This window comes from Gymnoscopelus braueri, assembly GCF_963280865.1.
Source record: "Gymnoscopelus braueri genome assembly, chromosome: 13".
Lineage (NCBI taxonomy): Eukaryota > Metazoa > Chordata > Actinopteri > Myctophiformes > Myctophidae > Gymnoscopelus > Gymnoscopelus braueri.
In genome coordinates this window covers 15335964-15354962 of record NC_137615.1, presented here as the reverse complement: position 1 = coordinate 15354962, position 18999 = coordinate 15335964, and the positions used below count along the sequence as shown (strand labels likewise).

The 18999-nt window shown below is 40.8% G+C and overlaps 1 protein-coding gene across 1 annotated transcript; it reads left to right on the top strand.

Moving 5' to 3' along the window:
* The first annotated feature begins 990 nt into the window (after window positions 1-990).
* LOC308098290 (dual specificity mitogen-activated protein kinase kinase 6) lies at window positions 991-18662 on the top strand. The gene is made up of 12 exons (XM_080446592.1): window positions 991-1534; window positions 4964-5033; window positions 5527-5575; window positions 5884-5997; window positions 10477-10596; window positions 10912-11028; window positions 11260-11311; window positions 11430-11557; window positions 12315-12392; window positions 13426-13565; window positions 13948-13993; window positions 14744-18662. The coding sequence occupies exons 1-12, from the start codon at window positions 1516-1518 to the stop codon at window positions 14819-14821; spliced, it is 1011 nt and encodes a 336-aa protein (XP_080302718.1). The 5' UTR covers window positions 991-1515; the 3' UTR covers window positions 14822-18662.
* The last annotated feature ends 337 nt before the right edge of the window (window positions 18663-18999 follow it).

The window sequence follows — 18999 nt, the reverse complement described above, 5'->3', positions numbered from 1 at the left end:
AACAACCTAAATGTATATGCTTTGTCAAACAAAGCGAAAATAGCCGATCTACAACAACCAGTCCCTTGAGAGCTTGTAGATCTGTATTTTTCGATTAATGTTTTTGCAGAATGTTGTAGAGATAAATTATGTAGTTAAATGTGTAAGTAAGGCATGAACTGTTATCTTGCCATAATTGCATAACTCTGCTTTGGTTGCAAATGTAGATCTGCTATTTTAGATGAACGTTTGTCTATTTTTTTTGTAGAATGTTCGCCTAGGTTCCAGGGGGTCCCCAGCAAAATATTAGTTCAAACACTTTACACTTTAACCCTTTGGCTATTTGAAAATAAGTCAAAACATTTTAACACAATTATTGTAAGGGGGACCCTGGCAAAAACCTATTGCTATGCAAGTGGTGTAAAGTAACTAAGTACTATACTTTTTTACTTTACTGGGGTATTCCAGTTTCCAATACTTTTACTTCTACTGCATTAGGCCTACATCTCAGAGACAAATATTGTAACCTACTTTTTGCTCCACAGCAATTATTTGAAAACTTTAGTTAGTAGTTACTTTGTGGATTTTGATTAATATCACAATATATATATATTAACCACTTCAACCCTATTTAAACTTTGGCTATTCGAAAAAAGCAGATCCACAAGCACAAGCTATTTTCAAACGATTTTATTCATTTGGAAACTTGGGACATGGGACATTGTGCAAAATGAGTACTTTCACAATAGCATTTATTTTGATGGCAATACTTGTACTTTTACTCAAGTCAATTTTGAATACTGGTACTTTTACTTGTACCAGAGTATTTCTACATTGTGGTATTGCTACTTTTACTTTTACAACTTCTTCCACCACTGCTTGCTTGCAGTTGCTGTAGCAGCTCAATCAGTGTTCGCCACACACAATAGGGAAAAAACTACAAAGCCCACAATTCCTCAATGTGGGGCAGGAAACACGTCACTGCGTAGCACTCCGTCGATGTAGGATCCTCCTTCAGCTGTCAGACTTTGGCCACCCGTCCCTAAAGTGCAGTTTTTTTGTTTGTTAGCAAAACTACCTTTAAGAGCTGCATAATATCCGCAGCGCTCGTCTTTTATTCAAAGTCGTGCATCGATCAGGTAATCGATCCGTAGCCCCCTGGTGGATTAGTGGTAGAAAGAGCGACGATTGCACGGAGATAAAAAAAAAGAGCCAATCTTTTTTTTTTGATCGTTGCTAGCTTCTTTTTTTTTTTCTTTCTCTTTTTTTTTTTTTGTTGCACGAAAGCGCACAAGCGCAGATCCTGAGCGGGCTGTAGAGACAGACTCTGGAGACAGACAGGCTGTTAGAGACAGACAGGCTTGTAGAGACAAGACTGTAGAGACAGGCAGACCGTAGAGACAGACTGGCTGTAGAGACAGACAGGCTGTGTTGTAGAGACAGACAGAGAGAGAGGGTAGATGCAGGGAGGGAGGGAGTGAAAGAGGCAAAAAAGTCTTTGTGCTTCCCTTCCCCCTTCATCAAAGCAAAGGGGAAATGTCTCTCTCCAAAGGAGGTAAGGATATGTTTATACGTTCTGCGTGCTTATTGTTGTATTTATTTTGTGTTCTTGTTTTGTCTTATGATGTGCATTTGGAGCGCGATTGTGTGTGTGTGTGTGTGTGGAAGTGGGAGTAATAGTTAGCTATCTATCTCTGTGGCTGTAACCTTATACCAGGTGGAAATAAACTGCTGCACGCTGCTGCCTGTTTGGAGAGAGAATGCAAACCAGAAGCAGGAATAATAATAATAAAAAAAGACCTTCTCAAGGTCTTTTTTTTATTATTATTCCTGCTTCTGTCATCACGAAACAGTTAAACATCCACCTCAGAGCCTGAGGATTACCATTATTATGTTAACACTGTTGAATATATAATAGTCATTTACGCTGAGAGTGTGCAAAATGTTACATATCGTATACATTAACTGAGGATGTTACTGTGTTTTTTTATGTGCAGTTCAACACGTGTGCATGGATTGTATTTTTTTCCACATTCAATACATTTCGTTTCTTGTGTGGTTGTACAATTAACTTGGTGTAAATGGATATAAATAAGTTTATTATTCAGCCAGAAGTACTGACTGTATCTTGCTGCACAGCTCATTTGGGCCTATAATATAATAATAATAATAATAATAATGGTTATAATAATGGTGTCGGCACAATGTTACCACAGGTGTTTTTCGGCCTTATGGTTGTCATGACTCATTGACTGACTGGCGTTGGTTGGGTCCTTGTGACTGGTCAAGTTAGTCAACAATTTATTTTTTTAGAGTAGCATCATCTTAAAAAAAATTGTCCCCACCTGCAAATTCCTGCTCGCCTTGGCAACAAATCAATCTATTACACGCCTATATCACACGCATGGCTTTGTTTGCTGGTTTAAATGTGTAAAACATGAATTGTATAGCATTGTTTTAGAAAATCCACACCTTGGAAAATCAAGGTCCTTCCTCTGCGTCAGACATAGAGGGCATGATGATGATGTCAATTTACATTTCAAGTTCACCGCGTGCTATTACACAATCATACTAGCGTTACCATGGTCGGGAGTACACACTGTTTTGAGAGAGCTGTGCAGATTGGCTGTGTGTGCTGCTCAGGCAATCATAGCCTTTGGCCTACCGTGGCATGTTTTGACTTGCATTCCCAATGACTGCTGCAGACGTTCACTGTTGACACTTAACTGGCTGCAAGCAGTCTGGCATAGCTGCTACACAGCTTCTATACTGCTATTGTTGTGTAGATGAGAACAACGCAAACCACATTTCTGACCACTTACAGTTAAGTTGGGGCTTTGGTTGATAATTCACGGAGAACGCCTAAGTGCAATGCAATGCAATTTGCAGCATTGCTTTGGCATGTTCAGAGATTTGATTCCCCTAACGCCGGTGATAGGGTTGTGTGGAAGATTATCTGTACGTGACTCATCATTGTCCATATACGGACTTGCTCTGGGGCCCCGAAGCTTCCTGATGGTGACTCGCCACACAGCTATTGACACTTTGATCCCATGCACAATCCAGGAATACTTCGTATAGTTTTCTGCATTCACAAGTCTGAACACCAGGCGTAGGCCCCAAGTCGATCGGTGTGTCAGCTCTAAGGCCGTTTAGTTTCACAGTTGGTCCGGTTCAAAAACTAGGCAGGTCTTGCCACAGAAAGCTACAGGAAAGCCTCAGCCCAGTGAGGACAGCAAGCAGCCTGGCCAAGTGAAGTGACATCATATTTCCCAAAGGGTCCTGACAGCTGTTGTGTTCTGAGAGGATGTGTCCAGTGTGACAGACTGAGTCATCTCCCACTCTGCAGCCCAGACCACAAACGGACTGCACACACGTGCCCCTGTGTGACCACGTATGACTGGCACCCTGACCCCACCTGCTACATGCCGTGTGGTTGTTGGAAGTCAATTGTGGCTGTAAACATGCACAGCTTGCCCTTGTCCTGTAATCGCTAGATGCATGCAGGTGTCTCTTTCAAAGTGACATCGAGCTGAAAATGGGCAAAGTTTTATGACAGACAAATTATGGATAGAACTGAACTTGGCGTTGTGCGTTGCCAGAACATAGCTGGAGCTTTGACATGTCATGTTGTGCTAGATTAGATGTCTGTTGTGTATTTAAAGTATGCAAACTGTTTGTTTTTCTTCACTGCGCTCCTTGACAGAGAACAGAGCCTAGTAGTATCGGATTCAGCTTTCTATCTGATATAGTGGATGGAACAAAAGGCTGCTGTATTTGTCACATCATAGGGAGGTTATTATGAATGTTCCTTATTTAGCTATTACAGGGGAAATGCTCATCTATTTTTAGTGACCATGTGTGATTAAAGCACACGTGAATCTTTGCTGTACAGAGAGATGCAATGGAAGTGCTCTGTGTTGCCTATTAACCCAATGAAGGGAACAAACATCAACACCAATATCCTTGTCAAAAAGAATTTGTTGAGCTGTTGAGTTTTTCTTTGTTTTCCTGGTAGGCCCGCTAGCTGGGTCATTCTGGCATGGACCCATGGCCCCTTGTGGGAAGTCCCAAGGCTAGGCACTGCTGGTAAAACATGTTTATGAATGGACTGTCACTACTTTCACTGAGAAGGGTCCCAGAGCTCCAGGGCTTACAACAACGTGTTTAGCCTTCCAGTTCCACTATAGATTGAGAAATGTAATATCGCGAAAAGCTTGACATTCTGAAAACATTTGGTAGCGTAGGCTTGTTTGCAGTGATGGCAAATAAAAATAAAAACCTGTAAGACAGGAAGGAAGCCTCTTTATTTCCTTGGGGTCCCCCCTCCATTTCTCTCCCTCTGAGTCATCATACCAATGAAGATAAGTCATTTACAGTGTGTTGGCTTCTCTGTCGCCTCTCTCTCTATTGTGTTGGGACTCAACTTTGAGTACACCTAATCTGATTAGATAGCTAAACAATGTAAATAGTAAATAGTGTTTTAGCTATAGCCTAAATTCAACACAACATCAAAACCCCCTTATTCTCTGGATGAAACGAAAAAGAAACAAAACATGCCCATTTGGTTATTTTGAGTCAACCACAGCCAATTTCTAGATCATTGGTTCTCAAAGTGGGGTCCGGGGACCCCCAGGGGTCCTTGAGGGAGTTCCAGGGGGTCCCCAGCAAAATGTGTGAAAATAGCATCACAATAGTTTTAACCTTTTATACTTTGGCTATTCAAAAATAGCAGCTATACAAGCTCATAGCGTGGCACCGAGTGAATCTTTGAATATGTTTCTTTTAAAGCGAACATTTTAACACAAATCTTTGCTTCTGGGGGGTCCCTGGCACAACATATTTTCAGATGGGGGTCCCCGGCCAAATATATATCAATTTGGGGGTCCCTGGCATGAAAAAGTTTGAGAAGCACTGTTCTAGATGATCTAAACTTTATAGATCTTAAGCTTTAGATTCTAAAGCCTTTCACCTCTCTTTACAGGGAAGAAGAAGAGCCCTGGGCTGAAGTTGTCCAAAGAAGTGTTTGAACAGCCCCCACCAGCAGTAGCAGCGTAAGACTCTTCTCTGTTATCAGGGTCTAAGGGTGGAAGCCACATACCATATTAAGTGTTGTAATCGCAAAAATAAAACAGTTTTCGCTTTTCTTGTGGAACCCCTCTTTAGGAGAATTTGTGATTTATTATTGTTCACCATGGTCCCATATAGAAATAATACACTGGAATGAAGAGAGGAAACATGTGCATGTGCCTTAACCACTTAATCCCCAGCATCCGTATTGTGGGGGAAACTTTTGCAGAAAATTGCAGATCTACAAGCTCACAATGCGTTGCGATGCGATGCATTATGAGCTTGTACATCGTGAGCTCAGCAACGCATGGGATTTTAAGTGGTTAATTGGCCATTGACTTCATATGTATTGTCTTATAGCAATATTTACCTATAGTTAATATCATTAATTATTACAATAAGCGTATTGTGTTTGACAAATCACCATATGCAACTAGCCTGTTTTTACTCAGTTTAAACTTGGTTCCTCTCCTGCAGGCCCCCTCGAGATCTGGACTCTAAAGCCTGCGTCACTATTGGAGATAAGGTAATGATGGTCCTGAAAATGTATTCCTTCTTTCCTTCCTTAGCTTAAAACTTGCATCGTGGAGATGATGTCACTCCAAATTGTAATTCAGTTAATTGAAAATTTAAATCAAACTCTGAAAGTGTTATACTCCGTCGCACGACAGTGTCCTATGCCTAAAATAGCCGATCTTACAATGCGTCGCATCAAGGCGTGTGAGATTTTAGATCGGCTATTTCTGGTACAGTGTCTTACAACTAAGTATAAATCAGGCTTACAACACTCAACAATTTCACTGTGTGCTTTCTCTCTCCCTCTCTTGTATCCAGAATTTTGTTGTGAAGGCAGATGACTTGGAGCAGATTGGCGAGCTGGGGCGAGGGGCATACGGGGTGGTGGACAAGATGAGACATGTGCCCAGTGGCGTTATCATGGCTGTCAAGGTAGGCGCACTGCTCAGGTTACCTTGACTTGGCTGCACAGTAGATGTACCACTGTTTTTAAAACAGTGCTGCTGTGAGTCACAGATGTACTCAACATTATGCTCTCAACTAGGAACACGTCCGGATCGATTCTGTGACGGCAAAAAAAACAGCATACAGTATCTTTAGAAAAGCGTATAAAATCGTATTTCAAGGCTTTTCCCACGGTCTTGTCTGTTGTTTAGCATCAGGCTACTTTTACTGGTGCCTGAGCCTCTTGAGACTGCACCAGTGCCCAGTGGTAATATTTGAAATGTAAGCACGAAAACAAAGTCGGTTATTAAATGCTTGTGTTTCTTTTGCCCACTGCACACCAGAAACTACTAGCGGTATTTGCAAGATCCCACATGTGAAATTGCAGCCTCAATCAATTATATCTGTGCATGACAAAGCGAAAGAGAACTGGCAAAATGGGGGAGTATCTAATAAAACGTGTCGCCCTATGTTGAATGCATGGTATTGCCAGGCATACAAACAGTTTTGCCTTTATCCCTATTTCACAGTGCATGGTTTTCATGTCTCTAAAATCTTGTTTTTAAACCAGAATTTCTTCTATTCTCTTTCCATTAGCATCAAGACAGCTTCAGTTAAAATTGGACTTCCTATAGATTGTACCCTGGCTTCAAAATAAGACTTGCAGTGATAATACGATGTGAAACTGGTGTATGATTGGTCAACACAGATTATTTTGAAGTCCGCATATACTAGAAGTTCACAAACTCTCTCTCTCTTAAGCTGGCTCCAGACCAATCCAAATCGGCCCGACTTTGGGCCGATTTGGCTTCGGGAAGCGTCGGCCAGTCGGTTAGGGGTCCGTCGGCCAGTCGGTTAGGGGTCCGTCGGGACCTTTTCGGCCGACCCAGAGCCGACCGAACATGTTCAGCTTTTTAGCCGACTGGCAGAGCAGTGGCAGTGACAACAAAGGGCTGTCGGTGTTGCCAGATTATGTGAGAGAAACAAGCGACCATGTCTATGAAAACCTACATTCACTGTTTCTTGTTGTTGCTCCCAGAGAGAGAGAGAGAGATTGATTGATTTGACCTAGTTTTGCGCAGTTTTGGTGCGCAACACAACCCTCGTTTAAGTGAATTGCTTTCACCTGCTGCTGCTGTGTGGAGCGCAGTGGTGGAAAAAGTACTCAAATGTTTTACTTAAGTAAAAGTATCAATACTGCAATGTAGAAGTACTCCGTTACAAGTAAAAGTCCCGAATTAAAAATGTACTTGAGTGAAAGTACAAAAGTATTGGTATCAAAATGTACTTAAAGTACCAAAAGTAAAAGTACTCAAATGTTTGAAAATAGCAGATCTACAAGCTCACAACGCGTCGCTTCGCGACGCGTTGTGAGCTTGTAGATCGGCTATTTTCAAATAGCCTAGGTATAAAATAGAGCTAAAGTGGTTACTGTATGTTTTATAATGTAATAATTTATATCTGCAAAGTAACTAATAACTAAAGTTTTCAAATAATTGTAGTGGAGTAAAAGTAGAATATTTTCCTCAGAGATGTATGGAGTAGAAGTAAAAGTACTGAAAATTAGAAATACTCCAGTAAAGTAAAAAATCCTCAAAAGTGTACTTAAGTACAGTACTTGAGTAAATGTACTTAGTTACTTTACACCACTGGCGGAGTGTGCGCTACAGGGCATATCTCCAAGCCAGGGTGACCTACCCAGGCTCATGAAATTCATATGCAGGCATAGTAGCCAATTAGAATGAAATCCGCAAAAACGGACTCATATACTGATACAGAACCATATATTGGCTATTATATTATGGCTGTCGGGTGGAAATCTTGTATGTTCCTTTTTTATTATTATTTAAAAACAATTTAAAATCGTGAAAATAGCCAATCTACAAGCTGTAATTATTAATAATTAAGAAATACTATATTTTAAAGAGTGAAAAATCAACTAAAGTCATTATTAGTGCAAGTTCATTCACATTTCATTTGAATGAAAATAACTTGTGGGTAAAATACATTCTGTGAATCTAATGTGATTAATGTGACCCCTACTTCAGTCAGTGAAGTCCAGGGCTGAATGTGACATATTGAGACCTATATAACTAAATATTGGTCATTTGCCAACACATTATTTTGTGAAATAAATGGGTTATATTTCACAGATAGTTATACTATTCTTATAATATATTAAAATACAATGATCCTTAACCTTCAAGTTAAATGCATTATTTCCGTGGACTTAAAAATCATTTTTGGACTTAAAAATCATTATTATTTTTTTGGATGGCCTTCCTGCCCTGGCAGGAAGACCGGGCAGGGCCTTTGTGCCCTCCAAAAAATTACAACACCAAAGGCCAAGTGGCCTTGCCCCTAAAATGACGAAATTCCAGGCTTGAATGCAATAGATGTACTCTGAGTCTGTTACAAGTAAAAGTCCAGAATTCAACATTTACTTGAGTAAAAGTACTAAAGTATTGGTATAAAAATGTACTTAAAGTACCAAAAGTAAAAGTACAAAAATGTTTGAAAATAGCAGATCTACAAGCTCAGAACGCGTGCATCGCAACACGTTGTGAGCTTGTAGATCTGCTATTTTCAAATAGCTTATAGGTATAAAATAGGGCTAAAGTGGTTAATGTATGTTTCATAATGATTTATATCTGCAAAGTAACTAGTAACTAAACATTTCAAATAATTGTTGTGGAGTACAAGTATAGACAATTGGAAATACTCCAGTAAAGTAAAAGTACCTCAAAATTGTACTTAAGTACAGTACTTGAGTAAATGTACTAGTTACTTACACCACTGCACGTCAGTGAAGAAAAAACGCTGGGAACATCCCTAAGTGGCTTTGCAGGGAAACAAGCCCAAAGTCGCTTATAATAAGCAGACCTGGCAACGCTGGCACGCTAAAAGTCAAATTAGCACATGAATGGCCAGTCGGCTGACAGACTTAAATGGTAACTTTTGCCAACCGAATACCAGTCTGTTGCAGTCTGGAGTAGTCTGCAATAGTCTGGACGAGTCTGTTTGGTGCGGAGTTGCCTTTACTGGTGATTTAGGTGCATGGGCATTGTTGTGTCTGTGCCTGTTTATATTAACATAGCACCATTAACATTTAGCACCTTTCGACACCTGAGGTGTCACGCTCAATGGGTTTCAAAGGGTTGTTAATATCTTTTGTTTTGTTAAATAGGGCGGGTAGCCTGACCAGTGAGAGATAGCAGTGTGAGATCGGACTTAGGGCGTTACCTCTTCTACATATACACAATGGTCATGAATAAAATAAAACACATTTTCGTGAGGAATGGTGTCGCGGACCACTCGCGAATGGTTAACAGACCCAAGGTTTAAATGACCCCCAAAATAATTAGTTTTTTTCAAATGTATGCAAAGAATTCCCTATCGAAATCAATCATTAGTATCACTTTTACTTACTGCATTGGACTTGATGTGCATGGTTTCCTTGCTTAAATTTCACACACGGTGTAAAGTGGCTTCCAGTTAGCTGCCCTGTTGTGAACCCTGCCATAGCTGACTACGGCAGAGGGGGATTTAGGTAATGGACGACACCGACATCTTGCCTGGGGCAGCAACTTGCCGGGACGGCGTCGGCATGGGTGCTCGCCCCTTCCCCCCCTTTTTTTTAAAATGGTGACATTTGCACTATCAATCCATTTTCTATTGCTCATATGCACATCTCGTCAATGTCATATAATATCATGTCACCGTGTCGGTCAATTAACTATGGCTGAGTGGGCACTTTGATTCTAGTTTGTGAGCTAGTCAGGCCTCGAAAGGTCTCCCACACAGAAGTACATGATGGGGATGGGGGTTGGGAAGGTTGACGTCACCGCAGGTCTCCCCACTGGAAGCCAGAAGTAGAGGGAGTGGGGGAATCTATTGAACCCCTGATTTAGTAAAAGTAACTCGGCACCACCAAATGCTATGACTGGGTTACTTTTGTTTGTTATTTTATGAGACTTATTTTTGTATATAAAATGACTTTAAAGAGTCACACAATGACTTTAGAACCGCCACTGGAACCTGGCAGCCAGTGTTGATTTTGACAGCAAATTTTGATTTGGTCATAGTCTTTTGAATAAAGGCTGTTTAGTTATAGTCATGTTTTAGTCACCTGAAATGTTTTACTTTTAGTCGACTAAATATAAGATTTTAGTCGACTAAAATGTATTTTGGCGTAGTAATGGCTGATTTTACACATGGTTGCTGAAAATAGCCGATCTACAAGCTCACAACGCGTCGCAGCGGGACGTGTTGTGAGCTTGTAGATTTTAGTCTAGTTTGTATTTGTTGACGAAATTGTCATTATATTTAGTCTTAGTTTTAGTCATCATAGCTTAGTTTTTCGTCAGTGAAAAAAAGGTAGTCGACGAACATTTTTCGTCATAGTTTTAGTCGACGAAATCAACACTGCTGGCAGCCCATTTCAATGATGTAACTTTGTCTTCGCAGAGGATCCGGGCCACAGTCAACACCCTGGAGCAGAAGAGGCTACTAATGGACCTGGATATCTCCATGAGGACAGTGGACTGCTTCTTCACTGTCACTTTCTACGGTGCCCTCTTCAGAGAGGTCAGTATACCCTATATATTTTGTTGACTGGAGTCCTGCAGGGGTCTATCCATGGCCGCCTGCGAAAATAGCAGACCTGTAAGCTCACAATGCATCACATCACTAGATCTGCTATTTTCACTGAATGTTCGTTTGCCTATTGTTATGACATGCCCGGAATAGCGACGCTGGAGTTCAAGTGCTTAAAAAACAATAATAACAATAATGTTTAGGCTCTGGACTCTAGATCCTACACATTATTATGAGTATCATCTTTGTACGTTTCATGCCGATGATAACCATCTCACTTATGCTTGTTCAACGCCCTGTTCTCAGGGAGACGTGTGGATCTGTATGGAGCTGATGGACACCTCTCTGGATAAGTTCTATAAGAAGGTCATAGAGAAGGGCATGACCATCCCAGAAGACATCTTGGGAAAGATCACTGTAGCAGTACGTTTATGACTTTTTCCCCCGCATTTTCATTATTTCATTAAATGTTATCGTGCTGGATACCATCTGGCATGCAGAGATATTTAACAACGTAAACCCTATATACTTCATTGACCGGTGTCCCCCAGGGCAGTGGATTAGTGAAGAGAATTTCCATGTCAACTTGTCCACTTCTCATGCCTAATATCCCTGGTTCATTATCCACTATTCTCCATCTTTGGTCCTTTGCAGATTGTTAAGGCATTAGAGCACCTGCACAGCAACCTGTCAGTGATACACAGAGGTAAGCAGAGAACTGTTTTTTTTTTTGTCAATTTAGCCACGCTTACAAAGACATTGCAGTGTCATACATTGCCTGTTGCTGATCTCATCCATTCTCTCATAACAATTTTCCTTTCCAGATGTGAAACCCTCCAATGTTCTCATCAACACTCAGGGCCAAGTGAAGATGTGTGATTTTGGCATCAGTGGCCACCTGGTGGACTCGGTAGCCAAAACAATGGATGCTGGCTGCAAGCCCTACATGGCGGTAAGCAGGGCGAGGGAGAATTGGGGAGAGACTTGTAGCGCAGACTAGTTGGTGTAGAACCACTTAAACCCAATGCACTGCTTAGGGGTCAATACTTGGTCACCTCCTCTTTTCCCTTTTACAACAAATATTTTCTACTAAAAGTAGCCGATGTACGGAATGTTCGCCTCAGTCAGAATAGGGATGCTAGAGTTCACGTGAGCGGAGTTGAGTGAAGTTCTAGAAGTGTATCAATGTAAAACTTTACTAATTTCTTTCAAGGCTCACCTAGGCTTGGTCCCAGGCAACATAACCAATCTTCAAGCCTCTTTAATGAGCCAGAGCATGACCTCGTCATAGCTAGATTCCCTCCTAGCCATTTAGAAGTCTAGTTTTTAGATGCCTTCCTATGCACTCTGTGATACCTTGCCAACGAAGCTTAAATCCATAATTTTTTTAATTGGCCTATAATTCACCTCCAAAAACATGGTTTTACTCACAGGCTTTTCAATCATTCGGTCAGGAGGAATTCTGTCACCCAAATGTATTTAAACGATACTGTTATTCTTATGCTCTGCGAACATAATATTATAATTTTTTTAATACTTTTGAAAACAGTACAAAGGTACAGTAACAAAACTATGCTAAAAGTATAACACAAAAATCCCTGGGGTGCTTGTTTCCATTGTTGTCCGTAGCAGCATCAAGTATTTACTTATTGTCAAAAGGAATATTGCTTGTCACCTATTGTTCATTGCTGTCAATTATCCTGTTGTAGCCTGAACGGATCAACCCTGACCTCAACCAGAAAGGCTACAGTGTCAAGTCAGACATATGGAGTCTAGGAATTACTATGGTGAGTAGAACTGTAATTCAACACACACTCAGATACCAGATTTCAGTGTTTTTCATTTCAAAGAATGAAGTCCTACGTCAGATATTAATTTATGTTTCTTTATGTTTCGCCTATTATTTATTACATGCCCATTACTCAAGATAGGGATGCCAGGGTTAAAAAGTAAAACTTTTTTTTTTAACTCGTCTAAATTATTTTAGATTTGATTGAATTCAACTTGTGATTGGCAAAGAAGCACTGCACTATCTGCCTTCAATTGATTTTTCTATAGTAGAAAACTATCAAAATGTACTTCTGATTTATGAAAGCTGCCATCCAAGCCCCCTTTTTACGAGTGCAAGTCCAGGCTCCTCTACTCTACCCAGTGAAGGCAGGAAGTGAACTATTTTGGGTTTAATTGATATCTGTTAACATTATTAGTGTATAGCTATAGACCTTCATTGATCCCCATGGGGAAATTCAGGTGTCGTAGCAGCAAGTAGCGTGAAACACAGGATAGGTACAGGAAAGAGTAAAAATAGAATTAGATTTGTAGTACGAACAAATTAATTTGCAAAAGCAATAACCTATCCTCACGGTATTGTAAACTAAATTGTATCAAGATGCATATCCATATCGCGGGGTACATGCCGATTCCCAGCCCTACACGACTGTAGAGACAAATTCCATTACCCAGCTACCATTCGCATACATCAAGGGTTCTCAAAGTGCGGTCCAGGGACCCCCCAGGGGTCCTTGCCGGGGGTTCCAGGGGGTCCACAGCAAAATGGTTGATAGTTAGCAACCAAATGGACCCTTACAGGTCTGTAACTCTTGAGAGTGTACAAATGGAAGCCATTGGACACCATTGGGTTCCATTTGTACACACTCCACTCTTACTGCATACCAACTGGAGGGCCTTGTAATTAAAAGGTTTGAGAACCTCTGGCATACATCATGGAGCCCTGAACAAAACCTTCAAATCCAGCTCAGAAATGAAGGCATGGTACAGTTTACTGAATGGAATCCTGTTGTGTCTGATTCCCCTTCCTAGATTGAGCTGGCCATTCTGAAGTTCCCCTATGACTCGTGGGGCACGCCATTCCAGCAGCTCAAGCAGGTGGTTGATGAGCCATCTCCACAGCTGCCTACCGACCGCTTCTCCCCAGAGTTCGTAGATTTCAGCTCCCAATGGTGAGTGAGCGAGGCTCTGACTCACTGTACAATGACTTGTTTTGCTTCCCTTTGGTGTAAAGGCAGTGACATCCAGTGTCCACCAGGGGACAGTGTTCGACTCTCCCTTTGCTTAAACATGAGACATTTCAGGAACATGCTCACATGCTTATTTCTTTATATAACAGCTGTTCATGTAACTACTTTTATATGCAAACATTGATTGATTGATTGATTGATTTTATTTGGTTAAAAAAAAGTTCAGCACAATATAATATACCCAGGATAAACACATAAATTGTAATGAAACACTTATTTTAAATTGTGGTCCTGTAACATAAATGTTGGTGAATATTTTGTTAAATTATTATTTATTTTTAAAATGTCCTCCCCATCTTAACAGCTTAAGAAAGAAGCCAATCGAGAGACCAGCCTACACAGAATTAATGGTAAGTTAGAATCTCAATTATTATGGGATTGGGTTTGAACTGAATGCATTTAGCTTTTTTTCCTCCACGGTTTACCTTCCTCCATATGTCTGTGAATTCCAGTTCGGCTCTTGCTTTTGTCCACAAGAGGCCAGGCTTACCCAATTAACCCACGATCTGTGGGATGTGTTCCATTTGGTGTAAATCAATACACCCATTTAGTGTTCTGAACATTAATCATTTGTCATGGATAGTGGTGCAAAGTAACTTGATTTACTCAAGTAATGTGCTTGAGTGCAATTTTGAGGAATTCTTTAATTTACTTTTTCAATACTTCTACTCCATTACATCTTAGAGGCAAATATTGTACTTTTTACTTCACTAGAATTATTTTTAAACTTTAGTTACAAGTTAATTTGTTAACACCCCCATTAAGCCCTGTTTTATGATTTGTTCCATGCGAAAATGGATCTCCAAGCTTGTAGATCTGTTAATTTTTGAGAGATTTGGAAACTTGAAAAAAAAAAAATGTCTGAAATGCGACATTCTACATAACGATTAATTTTACTTTTGGTACTTTTAAGTATAATTTTTACTTTTGTACTTTTGTACACACACTCAAGTGAAGTACTGAATACAGAACGTTTACTTCTAACAGACTATGTCCACATTGTGGTATTGCTTGCTACTTTTACTTTTAAAAATCTGTCTACTTCTTCCACTGCTGGTCATTAAGTAAAGTTTGTGTTTTTCTCACGTTTCCTTTTACAGCAACATCCCTTTCTCATCCTGCATGACTCCAAAGACACAGATGTGGCCAGTTTTGTTACGGACGTACTGGCTGACTGACGGCCTTCCCTCTCTCAACTGCACCACCATTCAGGGTAGGCGGGCGGGGAGGCCTCTCTCCATCAGCGCCCCCCAGTGGCTTACCTTTTCAACTCACTGGAATTACATTACGCAGACTGTCATACGCCCACACACACACACACACACACACACACATGCACGCACACACACACACAACCACACGGTGGGGGGTGAACCCAAAGACTGAAGCCAGCTCTTGCAGCACTGGAGCGGGAGTGTGGTGGGTAATATGAACTCAAGTGGTCCAACCGACTGGAGAGGTTTAAATTCGCACCCCCCCCCCACTTCCCTGTGTGTGCTCAATTATCCAATTTGACAAATATGAACTGAATTCTGACTTTCTTCTCTCTCTCTCTCTCTCTCCTCTCTCCTCTCTCCTCTCCTCTCCTCTCTCTCTCTCTCTCTCTCTCTCTCGAACAGACAGAGCCAGCCATTATTTCTTTGTCACATATTATGCTAAATATGAATTTCATCTGCAAAAAAAAAGAAAAAACAGTTATTGTTTATGTTTCTGTGTAATGAAAACTATTTACATTATGCATTGGTATGTTTTCTCATTATACATTTATTTTTATTTTCAAATACTGTATTTCGACATTGAGCGTGAATTACAATGACCCTTTTTCTATATACCGGTGAAGAGTCGGACCTCGCTCTGCAGAGCGGATGGGTCAGGGCGAGGCAGCAGTTGTCATAGATCAGTGGTTCTCGACTTTTTTATTTTTATTTCAAGGACCCCCTTGTGTTGAGATTCCACTCTCGGAGTCAAACAAAAAGCATGTCGTTCAGAGGGAGAGATGCAGTTTTTACCTAGATCAGTGATTCTCTCATGTCAAGGGCCCCCAGTTTGATGTATATATTGCTTTAATCGCTGGGACCCCCGATCTACACCGTAAAATCCTTTGTGTTAATTTAACTCTGAGAGGGTACAAATGGAGCCAAATGACCGTAAGGCTCCATTTGGTTCCATGTGTACAGTCTCTGAGTTACAGACCTGTAAGTGTCCTTTTGGACTCCTGGTGGTCCCCAGACCTGATGTTGAAAACCACTGTCTTTGATGTCTTGGCAGCTCTTAACCACATGAACCCTAGCATCCCTATTCTGGGCCGATCGTTCGGCGAAAATAGCAGATCTGCTGCAAGCTTGCAACGCTTTGTGAACTTATAGATGGGCTATTTTCCACAAAGACCTGTAGATTAGAGCAAAAAGAACGGGATGGGGCCGCTATACAGCCCTGGGGGACTCCGGTCAACTTTGTCTATAGGGTTTAAGTGGTTAATGTAAGGCAGGAATGCAAAGAATCCATGTCATCCGACCTAATTTTGCTCCAGGAAGACACACCTGTGTTGCACGCCTCCCCTGCAGTAGCTAGTGGAATTAGCCAGTGTTGTTACCTGCAGTTGTTCAGGGGTCGTCTATTCACGCTCATGGCTCCATCTTCACTGTGAAATACCGAGTGTTAATTAAACTCTTGAGAGTGTACAATTGTAACCAAAATGGACCCTTCAAGGTCCATTTGGAACTTCATACGTATCTTAGTATGTATATGATGTACGTATATTAATGCGTAATAGACAGTAGCAGCTAGTCCTTTGTTTGCAATAAAAGAGCCGATTAATATATTGGCAACGAGGCAGGCGAGCCGACAAAAGTGCCGCGCCGTATGAGTCGATGGCCGTGCTGTGTCGACCCAGCGCCTACCGATAGGGTCGTAATCATCTACTTCCAACTTGCACAGTGCAACTGTTCAGGATGTACAATATGTACATCTTACAAAGACGTACATATTGTACATATTTGCAGATACAATACATCAATATGTTAACGTATGGTTAAAACATAATGTACATTATGTGTTCAATTGGTATTATATTTAGGTGAGAATGGGAGAACCAGAACTTAATACTATTTGGAGTGCCAGAGCTATGAACTGGAAAGACAAGGCTACTCCATTCGGCATTTATGTGGGGAAAGTATGTCGAGTATACATTTAGGGTTGCAACTACCGATTATTTTATTGATTTCTTTTTTGATTAATTAAATAATCGAGAAGTGTGTTTTTTTATATTTTGTATTTTTTTTATATATCAACCAAGATGAACCACTTAAGCATTATTTTCTACTTTATCGCACAATGGAGCCAGAATAGTGAAAATAGCAGATCTACAAGCTCACAATGTGTCACGATGCGTTGTGAGCTTGTACATAGTCTATTTTCACTATTCTTGATTTTTTTTTAAACAAATGGGGATCGATTATTAATCGATTGTTTTATTGTATCTTTTAATAATGGATTAAATTGATTATTTGATTAATTGTTAAGCATAACCTGGGGCTTGGGCGTAGCGATAGGATTGGCTGCGGGGGGGGGGGGGCGGGTGCATTGTCATTCATCCGAGCAATCGAATCGCCGATGGGCGGTGGCATCTCACAACCCAAATATGGTTACATTTGAACACTCAGTTACATACCCGTTTGGTCCTATTTGTACACTCTCAGAGTTGAATTAACACAGATGATTTTACTGTGTTACTGTGCCATTTTGAAGATTGTTCTCATGAATTTATTATTGCATTAGTTGTTTAGTTTTTCCCTCTTTTGGACTTGGTTTGGGCTGCGTTTTGACTCGACTGGCAGAATTTCCCGTTTTCTTACCTTTCTGAATGAATGCTGGAGTCGTTTTTTTGTTTTTCATCAGAGGCACCTATTGTTTTTTTTGTGTTATTTCAGAGACCTTTATTATTGCCTTACACATACAGTATATTAGGGAAATAATTTATGTGTTGAAGATGTAAATACTATCTCTTTTGTTTCTCCACGTAACTTGGCACTGTTGTCACCTGGCAGTGAAGAAGCTCCTAGAGTGGTTATTGGTAGTTAGTTTTAATACAGTGTGACACACACACACACACACACACACATACAGGGCCAGCTGACTCTTGTACTCCTATTTTGGATTGATGTGTGCTGTCAAGTTCCACCGCTCAGGTTTCTGTGCCCTGCTTTATATGGACACGGCCCCGTTTTTTTCCCCGGGCTGTTCTCCTCCTGAGTGCTGGACTGAGAGCCTCTATCTGGGCCATAGAGGGCAGCCATTATCTCTTCTGTCTGACTGTACTATGCAGTGACCCTTAAAGCTTGATTCATGCTTTGGCGACGAAGTGTTGTGCGATGCAGCGCTCGATAAAAATAATGTAATGAAAGTACGTCCCCCCCCCCCCCTTTTTTCCCCTCCTTTTTTTTTGTTGCATGGTACTTCGTCGCCGAAGCATAAAATTGGGCTTTAACCTCGGGTACACATCAAGAGACCCTTTGCTATGGGGCACTTTCCCCACTCCAAGTGTTCAAAGACTGTGATGATGATGGTGGTGGTGGTGGTGACGATAGTGACGATGACGACTGCCGCGTGTCCCTTTTTACGTGGCAAGCGTTCACTCCCTCTCCAGTTTACACTGTAGTGTGATCTTTATCAAAAGTCAATGGGAAAAAGAAAAAGAAAAAAACGTCAGAGAGCGAGGAGTATTTATAATTGTGAATAAGAAGGGAAAGCTAGCAAAGCCACAGAGAAGCTGCTGTAATGTTATTGTTTCCCCAGTAGGTGTAGGCCTTTGAATGGCCATTCCCATAGTGTGTAAAAGTGAGTTTAGGTTTTTTTATTTTTCTTCTGTTTTTTTTTCTCGCTCATCACAATGAGAATGGAACACTTGCTCTACCTCTTAACTCCTTCACTCTATTTCCACCTTGTCATTGGGTGGGACTGACAAACTTGAACTACGGGAAGATAAGAAAAAATAAATACAAATAAAGGCTTTATTCTTCAGTAAGGTTGTATTGTGTTTTCCTTTCTTTTCTTTTTTTTACACCATACTGCCTTTAAAAGCGCCACAGAACGTCAAGAAATGTGTATTTCTTCATTCAGTCTGTGAGTACTTATTCCGCACTGCAGGCTGTATACTTTCAAGGCTTTCAACATTACTTAGACTCTTGTCACACAACATAGTTGAAATAGACTACAGTAGGCAGGTTTTAACTTTTGGGGAAAATATATATATATAAACATAATATTCATACATTTGGTGGGAGGGGGGTGGCGCTGTCAAATGTGCCATGCATTTTTATTAAATTGTGATATCAATATCAAACATCTGACAACTCTC